The sequence below is a fragment of the Physcomitrium patens genome, chromosome 9 (genome assembly GCF_059467195.1).
Source record: "Physcomitrium patens ecotype Gransden chromosome 9, ASM5946719v1, whole genome shotgun sequence".
NCBI classification, from domain to species: domain Eukaryota; kingdom Viridiplantae; phylum Streptophyta; class Bryopsida; order Funariales; family Funariaceae; genus Physcomitrium; species Physcomitrium patens.
Genome location: NC_143418.1, coordinates 6,983,786 through 6,996,409, shown reverse-complemented (window position 1 = coordinate 6,996,409; position 12,624 = coordinate 6,983,786). Strand labels below are relative to the sequence as shown.

At 26.5% G+C, this 12,624-nt stretch overlaps 1 protein-coding gene across 2 annotated transcripts; it reads left to right on the top strand.

The window, feature by feature from the left end:
• Positions 1 to 4,250: 4,250 nt before the first annotated feature.
• LOC112286399 (uncharacterized) lies at positions 4,251 to 6,072 on the top strand. Of its 2 annotated transcripts, none has more exons than XM_024528258.3 (4): positions 4,251 to 4,381; positions 4,550 to 4,802; positions 5,171 to 5,292; positions 5,450 to 6,072. In XM_024528258.3, exons 2-4 carry the CDS (start codon positions 4,646 to 4,648, stop codon positions 5,855 to 5,857), a joined length of 687 nt encoding a protein of 228 aa, XP_024384026.1. In that variant the 5' UTR covers positions 4,251 to 4,381; positions 4,550 to 4,645; the 3' UTR covers positions 5,858 to 6,072. The 2 variants fall into 2 exon arrangements, with proteins under 2 accessions (XP_024384026.1, XP_024384029.1); XM_024528261.2 differs by having other exon boundaries at positions 4,254 to 4,381; positions 4,599 to 4,802.
• The last annotated feature ends 6,552 nt before the right edge of the window (positions 6,073 to 12,624 follow it).

The following is a 12,624-nucleotide window of genomic DNA, read 5'->3' as shown; positions in this document are numbered from 1 at the left end:
CCACATGAACTACTAACCTAGCTCCAATTCTAAAAACTTTTCAAAAATAGCTCGAACTACGTAACTTAATGTATCAATAATCCAAATATCTTATCCATACCTTATTACACCTCTTTATTATTGTGTAGACACTCCTCTTGCTACCATGCATCCATGCATACACAATAAATTTTTTATTTACTCTAAATCATTTTAGGAAAATTTCACTATAAACCATTTACATGCAATGGCATGTAAAACCTTTTTTTTGCTGATTAAACTTAACAAAATTTGATAATATATTTCATATCATCCTTTTATGTACTTTAAAAAGCTTATTTAATTTAATAAAAATTCTTTAATTATAAATCCATCTTAAATATTATAAATATAAATAGGATTTTTATTATCTATATACAAAGGTATTTGGAAATGGAGGTTTATCTAATGGTTTTTTCAAAAAATGACTCACATATATATGTATTAAAAATCAATTGTATAAAAAAAAATATTTCAAAACCTTAAAAATATTATATATTTTTATCATTTCTTATAATATTTATTTCTTAAATAATTATTGATTATTATTTTAGTATGTTGTATTATCAAAATTATTCTCTATTTGCTTCAAATTATGTTAATATTTAGTACGCTTTATATTTACCTAATACAAGTTTATGTTATTTTTGGTTGAATATTTTTTAAATTTTATCTAATATTAATTATTTAATAGTTGATATATTAATATGTTTAATTTTGATAATTAAAATAATCAATAGAATTAATTTTTAAAATTTTAATTAGGATATAAATTAATATATAAGATTATGTACTATAACCTTTGTTTATCTTTAAAATATTATTTTTGATTTGGGTATATGTGAAGAACTACTAGATAGATAATAAATTTTAAGAACTTCACCTAATATAAACTAAATATTTAGATTTTTATAGATGTACTTCATAGCTATTAAAACTCATCCTATAAGTTTTGATACTTTTAGAAAGTTGTATTGGAAGCAACCTGAAACATGATACTTGGACCAAAAGCTTTGTAGTTCATGTGAGGTTTTCATAAGACCTACTTGGAAGCTAATAAATATTTCAGATTTAAATTGATATTACATATTCAATTTTTATACTAAAATAAAACATTGCTATTTCAATACATATTACAGAATAAAATTCCATGATGTGTAACTTATATTAGAAAAAATTTAAAATAGCATTTCAAATGGATAAAAAACAACAAGTTTTGGTTTGATTTATTATTATTTTTTATATTTTTTTGTTTTATATTATATTTCTTATTCATGAGATAGTATTAGGACATTAAAAAAATTACTATAAGATTTGATAATTTTTCTAATTTACCTATAGAGTAGATTTTTTAATGTTGTTTTTTATTCTTTATGCACTTTGATTATAATCAATATAATTTTTATAATTAAACCCATTTTATTTTATATTTTTTTCTTAAATTCCAATTGATTTTTTAATTTTTAGATAGCTACAGAAAAAATTTATGTATATATATATATATATATATCAATATAAGGAATAGAATTACGCTAGATGTATGCTTGACAAAAATGAGTTGTGCAGAGTTTTGAAAAAAAAATAAAAAATAAAAACTGAGATTTTAATTGAAGAATAAAGTATAAATATTAATTTATTGAAAATTACAAGTTTATAAAATCTAATGACAAAGAGTGCATGAAGTTAAATAAAGGCTTCATATGTATCATTCACAAAAGCTTTCATTTGCTTGTACATGTTTACACTGAAATGTCCTTGTCACTGCATTATTATTGTGGCCGTGAGCTGGGAATGTGGAGGAGCCTTGGTGTTTCTAAATAAGTCATTGGTACTTCGCAGAGAAATGTATATATATATATATATATATATCTGCAACCAAGTCAATGGATTGTATTGATTCATTGTCCCTACTGATGTGGGTACATAGATGTGTGTGAGTGTGAGTGGGGTAGTGTACATACATATGTTAAAAGATTATATATTGTCTCTCATGATACAAGTTAGACTGCAAAATATTTGATTGGAGTTTTACCCGAAGTGTTTTCCCTTCTGATGCTTACCATCAAATACTCAACAAAAATAAATGAAAGTCTAGTTTCAAGTTGATCGTTTTTTCATGCAAATGTTATTTGTAAAATTTCTTATTTTGAGGAATGGATTTTTAAGAAATATTTGCAATATTTCTTAAAATAAAATCATATAAAATAGAGTTGAGATATCAATAATTTCATCACATGTAAAACAATCAGAAGGAGTTGTCTTAAATTTGCGGCAATAAAAACTAATTGTAAATTCTGCCAACGCTTACTCAATTCACTTCTACTCTCCTTAGTTTAAAATACAACTTTTAAAATATTTACAATGTAGCCCAAGAAATTAGTAGATAATAGATGGGTTTATATATTTATACATGTACTTGGTACTTTCAATAACTATATATATATATATATAGGTTCATATATTAAGTCGTGCAAAGGAAAGTAAAATTGAAACACTCTATTGTTGAGTTTATTTTGTGTGGAGAGTTCTACTTTTGTTAAGGAAAGATCTCTAGGCAAATTTTAGGGGAATTCTAAACACCTTCTGCACAACTTAGTTGCATATGGGTGATTTGTTTTTGTCCTTGATTTATCTCCTTGTAGTTTGTTCACATTCTTAATTAGTGTATAGATTTTTAATACATACTTACATTTGAAATGCCATTGGTATTCTAGGTTTTTTCAAGTGAATTTTTTTCTTTCTTTCTTTTTTTTTCTTTTGGAACTTCATAAAAATTTATATAGATACAAACTCCAAATGAAGTACTTGCAATCTTAAAATTTGACTTAATATAAACTTTACTTCAAGAATACAACTTTGTGGTCAATAGAGAGGTCTAATTATCTTCTTCTTCTTCTTCTTCTTCTACCTTTTTTTATTATTTATGTATATATATATATATATATATATATATTATTAAACTAACTTCTTGTGTGTATAATTAAAACAATATGGTTAACAGAAGCTTATGGAACTTAATGATTAAAAAATTCTGATAAAATTATACAGCATTTTTATTGGTGAAATTTTGGTTCTACCTTAAGCATGCACCCAAAATGAAACTTTAAAATATTTTGTCATGAAAGAATCCATATTTGACTAGAATGAATTTTTTATTGTGTTCCCTTTGTATCTTTGTAAGTTGATATTTGTCACGTAAAATTAAGTCTTTAATTATTTCTCAAAGAATATATATATATATATATATATATATATATATATAATGCATATTATGTTTTAATTAATTAGAGATAAGAACTAAAATAATGTTTAAAAAATTCTGAACCAAAAATTAATTTTGAAGTTTAAGAACATCTGTTGCAAGTTTAAAATATATATATATATATATATATATATATGATATTAATATTAATAAACATAAGAATTGTCTTCATTTGAACCAAAAATCACATCATATAATTCTACAAATTTTACACACTTGCAATACAAATACATGAGCTTTAAAGTTATACATTTAAAATCAATGTTTTATGATGTACTCATTTAAAACAATTCAAGTTTTAAAAATATATCAATGTCATAATAATATATATATATATATATATATATATATATACAACTTAAAGACACGACATATAAAACTAACATCTCTATATATTAAGAAAGGCATTGTGCTTCAAAATACAATTGGTTTATTTTTGTTTTCATTAGCTCAAAAAAAGAACTTAAGAAATCTTTTCATGAAGATAGAAAATCTGTATGAAGCAGCATTCTAGTAACAGAACATTTGTACAAATTCTTCAAAATTTTTGTCATTATTCTTACTTTGTAATTGTGAAGTTTTGTGTTTGAATTTTTATTCAGTACAAAGTGAAATTAAAATTTTATATTTATATGTATAATATTATTAATCCAATACATCAATTATATAATCATACTGTATAAACTCCAATTTAGTACTTATTAGCTATATTATTTTTGAACCATGATGCAAATGCTTAAGTGGATATTCAAATTATGTTTCAAATCTCATGCACTAATTATTTATTAAATTTATCACAAGCTGAAACATCAAACTAGCAAACACATCTATTAAAAAATATAATTGAACTAAAAACTGGGCACGTTGTTTTTCTTTTTTCTTTTTTCTTTTTCCACAATATTTTCATGTACTGTTTCATGGTTTCAAAATTTTCAACGTTTATTTAGTTCAGCTCTATTCAGGTTTTAGGGTTTAGGGGATGTGCATGCGAGGTCGTCTGCTGAAGGGAGCCAGACCGGCTGTGATCCGATTTCCTTGCCGCGGAGCTCAATTGGAGATCATGCGGTAAACGATACTTGTTTGTTTCGGTGGGAATCGTGGGTGAGTGTTCATGGCCTAAATGCTCATGAATTTATTTCATTCACGCATGGTCCACTGCAATTCAAAGCCCTGGAGTGAGTGTTCGTCGAATTAGGTTTTACAGTTGAAAGACCCGGTGGTGTTGTCATCAACTGATTGTGATTTTTGAGTGTCTCACATTTAGTATAGTGAGTGAGTTCGCAGCAAGTTCGATCCTCTTCACGGGTTCCGGGTACAGGGTTTGCGAGTTACTCAGGGCTGTGAGGTTGAGTGGAGTTGTAAGACATGAAGAAGAGAGGCGGTGGCGTGGGAGACGCTGGAGGGGGCTCAGGTCGTGCCCCAGAATTCAAGAAGAAGCAGAGGCTCGGAGGAAAGGGTTTGAGTTTAGAAGCGTTTGTGGATGCCAAAAAATTGAAGCCCGTTGTTACTGCCTCTCAAATTCGTAAGCTCGTTTCCTAAGTGATTGGACATTGCATGGTTTCGTCGAGTGCTTCATTGTGGGTGGTGTCTTGCCTTGTATTGCTATAATCTGTGTAATTCTATCCTTGGTTACTGCTGATTTGATGTATTTAATACCGCGGCCATCCCTGAATATTTATCACGTATCATTTCAGATGATTTCCTATTTTTAACTTCTGAGTTTTTGTGTTCCTGTATCTTTTTGTAAGCCGTTGGGGTTAGTGAAGAGGGTTTATTGTACAGTTGTTGTGTATGGTAACGTGAGATTGACATGCTCATTTTTCATTGAAGGAATTTGTGTGAACTTCACTGGCCTAATTGATACAATTCGTATAATTACTATGTTCGCAGGAAAACAGAGAGAGGCGTATCAGAACTCTAAGAAAGTAAACAAGTATCGGAAGACTTTAAAGCACTTGGCAGAAGAGGGACATGAGTTTAAACCTCGCGTCCCCCTCGACATGGACGCAGAGGTGATTGGCTTACTGTTGCAAATATAATGAATTAAGATCTAGAACTCTACTCTCAATCAGAGTAAGACCATTAACTACCGCAAAGTAGTAATGCCATTTCAATGATGCTTTTTGGAGCTGATTCTTGAGTTACATATCTCATTCTGTATGCCCACAGACTTCCGGCCAAGATGTATCAGAGCCAATAACCAAGGAACACAAAGAGAAACGCAGTTCATCAGCTAGTGAACGAGAGCATCCTTCAATTGAAACAGATGAAGAGATCAAGGAAAAAGACCAGGTCGGCGGCCATGGAAAGAAGTCTGGGAAAGGGCGCCGACCGAAGCCTCCGTCCCAGCTCGAAAGGTTGAGGTCAGAGTACGAGAAAAAGAAGCAAGAGGAAGAGGAAGTGAGGAAGGAAAAGCAAGCACTGTTTGAAGAACAACAAGCAGCACGAGAGAAGGCGAAAAAGGAACGTAAAGAGGCGCAGAACAAATTTAGGAAGTTCACTGGCAAAGGACAGCCCGTCATGAGGCATCGTATGGAGCACTTGCTTGAGAGTATTCAGCGAGACATGAAGAGGTAGTGCTTTGTTAGTAGTAGGAAAGGATTACTACTGCCGATTTGTATCGTAGTCCAGTTTGCACACCATCTGGCATTGGTTGTCGACTCTTCAATCCAGCTTGTTTAGAGTTACTTTATATTTCAATTTTACCGGACTGACTTAGTACTTCAGTAGACTGAAGCATGTACAGCTAGAATTCTGAAGGCTTTGTTTTGTTGAGGTTATTTTTGAGGAGCTATCTTTCTCTGGAAGACTGAATGTCTTAATGTGGAAGGTTTTTGTGAATTGAATTTCAGTATCTGGTTTATCCCTTTGAAGTGGTGGGGGTTTCACACGCCATCCTCCTTCTACAAAAAGAAATTAATTGTAGAGTATGAAGTAAACTAGTTTTTCGTTTCAGATGGGAGCCTACTACTAGTTGATAGTTGTTTTTTGTGGCATGATTGATTACTACTTATGTATCGATCAGTTTAGCTAGACTTATGATTGCTCTTCCATACGCCTCAAGATCTGAAAGATTATTATTATCTTCCCAAGGTATTTTTTGATTGATTCTTAGAGGTTAGCCTGTGTTGGGCTGTCGAATACGAGGCAGAAATGGCTTTCGTCCTTCCAATTCTCCATCAACACCCAATGACTGTCAAAGTGTTTATCTAAAATAATGTTTTGAAATGATATTACTATGACTTTTCAAAGTGGCAAAGTCAAACTTAATGACCTTAGCTTGTTGAAGTGTTCAGCGGCCATTGATCATAACAGATTGTGGACATTGATCATAACAGATCAGGGTCACTTCAAAACAGTGAGAAAAAAAAGGGAAATAAAAGGGGGAAAAAATAAAACTATATTATAATGCTTAAACTCCACAAATTAAAAAAAGACTAAATGATTATAAAAAAATCATTGTATTGAAGAATACCTGATTTAATATATGTAGTCTTTATTCCAAATAAACAACTCTTTAGCTTCTGCGATTATTTTTTCTAACTGTTTCAAATTTATGCCTATGTATTATGTATTAGCACATGAACAGAAAATACTTATGATGATTAGTTTGGAAACAAAAAAGAAAAAGAAGATACTGTTCTTGATGGAGGAAAACAGTACACATACGTATATAAGTAGGTAAACCCATTACGGTTGTGTAATTAGAAAAGATGAAAATTTGAAACATGGGTTCTTTTTCTATAATTTTTTTTCAATAAAATATCAAGTAATAATATATCTTTGAAGAGAGAGAGAGAGAGAGAGAGGAAATAATAATAATAATAATAATAATATATTCGAATACAATTTATAAGACATTGTCTTTGCATTCATCTCAAACATATAAGACAGTTTCTTTGGTATGAGAAGGGTTTTCTTTTGTTTTCTTTTCTTCCCACTTTAATTATATTTTGAGCATTCACACAACGGTTTCCATAATCTGTTTGTATTTCTAGTAGATGCCTATGTAAATAGATTTACTTAAAATCAAATCAAGAGAAGTAGGAGTATGAATTACTTGAGGGGATATCAGAGAATACCCCTGGCTCTTCTTTTCACAAAAAAAAAAACAAAAAAACAAAAACAAAAACAAAAACAAAAAAACAAAAAAAAAATACAAAAAAAATACAAAAAAATAAAAATGAACCTGGTACATTATTATGTTATTTTGTAAGGATTTTTTTTTATTCCTTTTACTTTGTTTATTTCCTTGTAGTAGACAACATAGGAAAAGAATAGAAAAGAAACTCACTCTAACATTTGTATAAGTAAAAAAACCTATTTGTATCAAAATAAAATTTGATTTACACAAATGCTCTAAGATTATGCACCATGCAAAATATAAAACATCGTAAAAGTTATTGAATTTCAACTACTTTCTATTCAAGTGTATCCCAAAACTAAAAATAGGGTCATTGTTACTCATTCCTCAGAAAAGCATACATTTTAATAAAGCCCAAAAGCAAGAAGTTTATATTCCAAAAACAAAAGAGTAAAGTGTGTAGCAGTTTTTGAAATATATCAACATTCATGTAGAATACAACTGCTCATCCATTTGTGAACCATCCTGTATTGATATGCCCATCAAACTTTACCTCTGTCTTGATGGAAATGTGGCTGATTCCATCATGTGTCAGTGTAGAGAATTGAAGTTTCCCTTCTATGAAATTTATGATTAATTATACAATAGTTTAACATTATTTGTTTAAAAGATCTGAAACATTAGATTTCTAATTACTAGGAGCTTAAGTAATTTTTAATTTCATTTTTTAATTACGTGTAAAATTGAAAATAATACTAAAGCCTCATTTAATCATGTCAAACTATTTTTTATATTTTGATTAAGTTGTGGCTTATACGTTTTCTTGTGTTTTGGCACAATCATAGTGATTTAATGTATTTTATAAATTATAATATTTTACTATTATCAGAAAAATTTAAGTAATTTTTTAATTTTTATGTTAACATATTGAACTTGAATATTGATGATTCAAAAATATTATTAAAATCATCAAAGTTAATTTATTTTAATTATATATAAATACATAGAAATACATTTTCATAATTTTTTTGATTTCATTCTTAAAACTTTACATTCTGAAAATCGTTTAAACAATAATACTAGAAATTCATTAACTGTAACATAAACATCAAAGTAAGTTTTAATTTAGAAGCACAAATGCTTGAGGATGTTGATCTGTAAATTATTCTAAATTAAAACTATGCTATAATACATTGTGTACATACATGTTTTTATAAAACATCTATATATATATATATATATACACACACACACATATAAATAATCAAATTTGTGCAAATTTTGAAATATTTTTATTTTATGATAAATTTTATTAATAATTATTATTTTATAACAGTAGTAATCTAATCTTTTATTTGTTTTAGAAAAAAATTCATAGTTGGTCTTTATAATTCTAACTAGATTTTCTTTGATTATAACATACATTGTGCAATGGATCTGTAATAGACAACAACAATTTATATGATAAGATTATATCTATTTGTTTTAAAAATGATTAGGAAATTGACTTAAAAAAAAAGCTACTGCATCCAAATGCAATAGAAGAACGTTGTGCAGGAATTAACTTCCAACTCAAGTAAAAGTACAAAAGATAACAATATAGTTTTATCTTAGCTTTAATATATGTTGCAATAAAGTTAATTCTACTAACTTATGTTTTTAGTTTATATCAAGTTTAAGAGGAATTTATGTATATTCTAAGAATTCGTAATCTAACCATCGAAATACCATGATAGAGTATTTTTTTCTTTTGACAATCTATTCAAATAAATTTTGTACATAGATGATTGGGTTGTTATAAGATAATAATGTGATTTAATGTAATTTCTGACATAAGTTTGCAATAGTAATAGATACAATGGAAGGACCATATTATAATATTTTGACTTGGTGTTTCTTTGAATTTATGGTATAATAAAAAAAAACCCCTCTAAATAAGCATCTTTAGATAGTATAATAATAATAATAGTCAATTGATAATATTTTAAATTAATATTATATCAATAATATCATAAAATTATATTATAGTTAATTGATAATATTAAATTAAAAATTCTAAAAAATAAATTGTAGCAAAATCTTCCATTATACAAAGTTGCTAAATATAAAACAAGTTTTAATATTAAAAAAATACTCATTTTTTAATATTAATAATTATTTCTTCAATAAAAAAAATAAAATTTCTAATTTACTTTTAAATATATCTAAATATAAGAATATAATATTCTAAAAAGATGAACAATGATTATATTAATTTTTCTTAATTTTTTTATTAAAGAACATGTAATTTGAGTCATTCCATCAATCTATTGTTTTAACTATAAGAAATAAGATCAACTTAATATATATCAAATTTATTAAAGAAAGAGAAGTTATAAGTCTCGATACTAAGCATTGATAAGGTTTTACAAAAATAAAAGTATATAATAAGATTACTCTCACTTCCAACTTTTTTTACTTATAGGTGGTTGTTGATGCCCTAATGAATAACTTCTATTCCTTTACTTTTACATTCATCAAAGAATATATCTAATATGTTCTTAGATAGCTTATATATCATAAGAATGTATCTTAGTATGTACTTCATACTCCTACATATCTTTTGAATAATCTCTTATAAATTCATTATCTTTTAGACTTTGACTCTTGGCACTTAACCTTGTGGTTGATCTATAAGACAGCCTTTCACATCTTAAGAGTCAATTCTTTGATTGCTAGTAATTTATTTGACGAAATGTCATATATATGGTAATTTATCTCATTTTTATTTTTATTAAATTTAATATTTCATCTTTACTATTGATAAAAGGCTTTCAAAATTAATGTCTTTGATAACATGTGATGTCTATTTTTTACTACTATTTTTGTTTGCTAATCAATAAGTGTATCTTTTGTTATACAATACTTTATATTATTCACTTCTATTTCAATCTTCTCTTTTATGAAGTGATATTGAATGTTAATGAATTTGGTTCTCAAATGATGTTTTGGATTTTATGCAAAAGCAAGAAATCCTTGATTGTTACTTTCTATTGGAATTACTTCTAATTGCACAAGTCTAATGTCCTCAAAAATTTATCTTAGCCAAATTGCATTCATTATATTAAACTTGCTACTATGTACTTTTCTTCTATTATAGACCTTATAATTATTGTGTGTCTCTTGTAATTCCATGAAATTACTCCCTTGCAATAAAGAACATATATCTTATTATCGATATTTTATTATTTACATCACCAATCCAATTTTAATGACAATAACCATGCAAAGTAATATTATCACCTCTAAGACATAATTTGAGTGCAAAGTACCTTTTAAATATATTATGATCTTTTTAATGGCTATCTAATGAATTGATCTAATCTTTGACATGTATTGATTTACAACTTTCTTTGCATATATAAGATTTATTATCATACCAACAATTGCATACATAAGTGACTCTACTCTTACCTTACATATAACACTATACATTTAATCTTTAATTTTAGAAAATTCTTCATCTATAAATTTTATTAACTTCAAATTTGCTTCCAAATATATTTCAATGGATTAAAAATCCTCTACATTGAATTATTTCAATACTTCTTCAATATGCTTGCTTTGGCTCATTGTAATGGTTTTTTTTACTACAATCTTTTACAAAATCCACTCTTAAGCAAAAGTAGAGCTCTTCCAAATCATTCATTTCAAATTCTTTTTTGAATTTTGCCTTCAACTAATCTATCATTATTAAGATATTAGTCAAAATGATCAAATCATCATTATAAAGAATATCAATCAATAAGAATTCTTTTTATTACATCATATTTATAGAATAATCAATCTTACTTCTTATAAATCTTTCATTTATAAAATAATTTGTCAAAACTTTGATACAATGCCATAGGTGATTATTTGAGGCCATACAAAGATTTCTTTAAATTTCAAATAAGGTGTTGATTTTTAAAAAATTAAATTAAATCTTAAAATTAATTTATGTAGATGTCTTCTACAGACTATCCATTTAGAAGAGCTATCTTTACATCTCTTTGATACATCTCTAAGTCTATTACTACGTTAATTGTCACAATGATTTTATTGGTGGTAAATTTAGCCACAAGAATATATATCTCATTAAAATCAACACCAACAACTTGTGATTAGCTTTTGATAATCAATCTTATTTAATATGTCATAATATTTTTTTATTGCTTCTCTCTAAGTTCTAAATAATTATTTATAATAAATTAAAAATTTATTTCATGGAAGTTGAGTCAATTCCTATGTTGCCTTATCTATAAGTGATTTTTATCCTTATTCTATTACCTTTTTTTTATTTCATAGCATCCATAGACTTCATTGTATTAAAAATATTTAGTAGATTAGCAAAAAATATAACATTGATATGTTCTTTACTTACTTAAGAAAAGATGTAATTCTTCTATCATTTTAAAAAAATAAATATATATATATTTAAAATATATATTTTTATTTAAAGAATATTTTTATTAATATATTTTGTTTTTTCTTCTATGCATCTTCTTTTTTAAAGATTGACTTTTATCACTCATATATTAATACTCTTTATTATTATTATCTTCAATACCTTGATTGTCTTCAATATTAATTCTAAAAATATTAATGGTATTTTTATTCATCTTTATTGGCTTTCTATCTTAAAATACACTTCTATCATCTTTATTAGTTTCATCTTATTATTTTTTTATTGAATTTAAAGTTTTATCTACAAATACACTGTTACATCATTTCAAAATGCTTACAAGCATTCTTATATTCCAAAACTTTAACATTGTAACCTTTAATGATTTTTATTGTATTCAAATATATTATAATATATGCCTTGATACCTTTATAATATTCACAAGAGATGCATTTTGTATCTTTTGCATCAAATTTGAACCTTCTATAATTTAATATCTTTATATAAATAATAAATTTAAAAATTCTCATATGCAAAATATAAGGTTTTTTCCTCATTTCAAGCTTTTTGTAGAGTCATTGATGTAAGTGCATTTGTAGAAGACTTATTCCTTGAATATACTTTATTCACTATTGCTTCAATTTAAAATTCATATCTAAGATATTGAATATAAAATATATTTTTTTATCATCTTTATAATATTTGAATTTTTTTTTTAAGCAACTACATTTTATTATAGAATGTAATAAATTTTAGTTTGTCTTACATTACCTCTAATTTTCGAGAAATTATTCAATTACTTTAAGAAGTATTTACTTTTATTTTTTACATACAATA

Excerpts from the sequence above, each read along its gene's own strand:
- LOC112286399 (XM_024528258.3), top strand. The coding sequence starts at position 4,646 with ATGAAGAAGAGAGGCGGTGGCGTGGGAGACGCTGGAGGGGGCTCAGGT. Across the intron at positions 4,803-5,170 it reads TGTTACTGCCTCTCAAATTC|GAAAACAGAGAGAGGCGTAT; the intron begins GTAAGCTCGTTT and ends CTATGTTCGCAG. Across the intron at positions 5,293-5,449 it reads CCCTCGACATGGACGCAGAG|ACTTCCGGCCAAGATGTATC; the intron begins GTGATTGGCTTA and ends GTATGCCCACAG.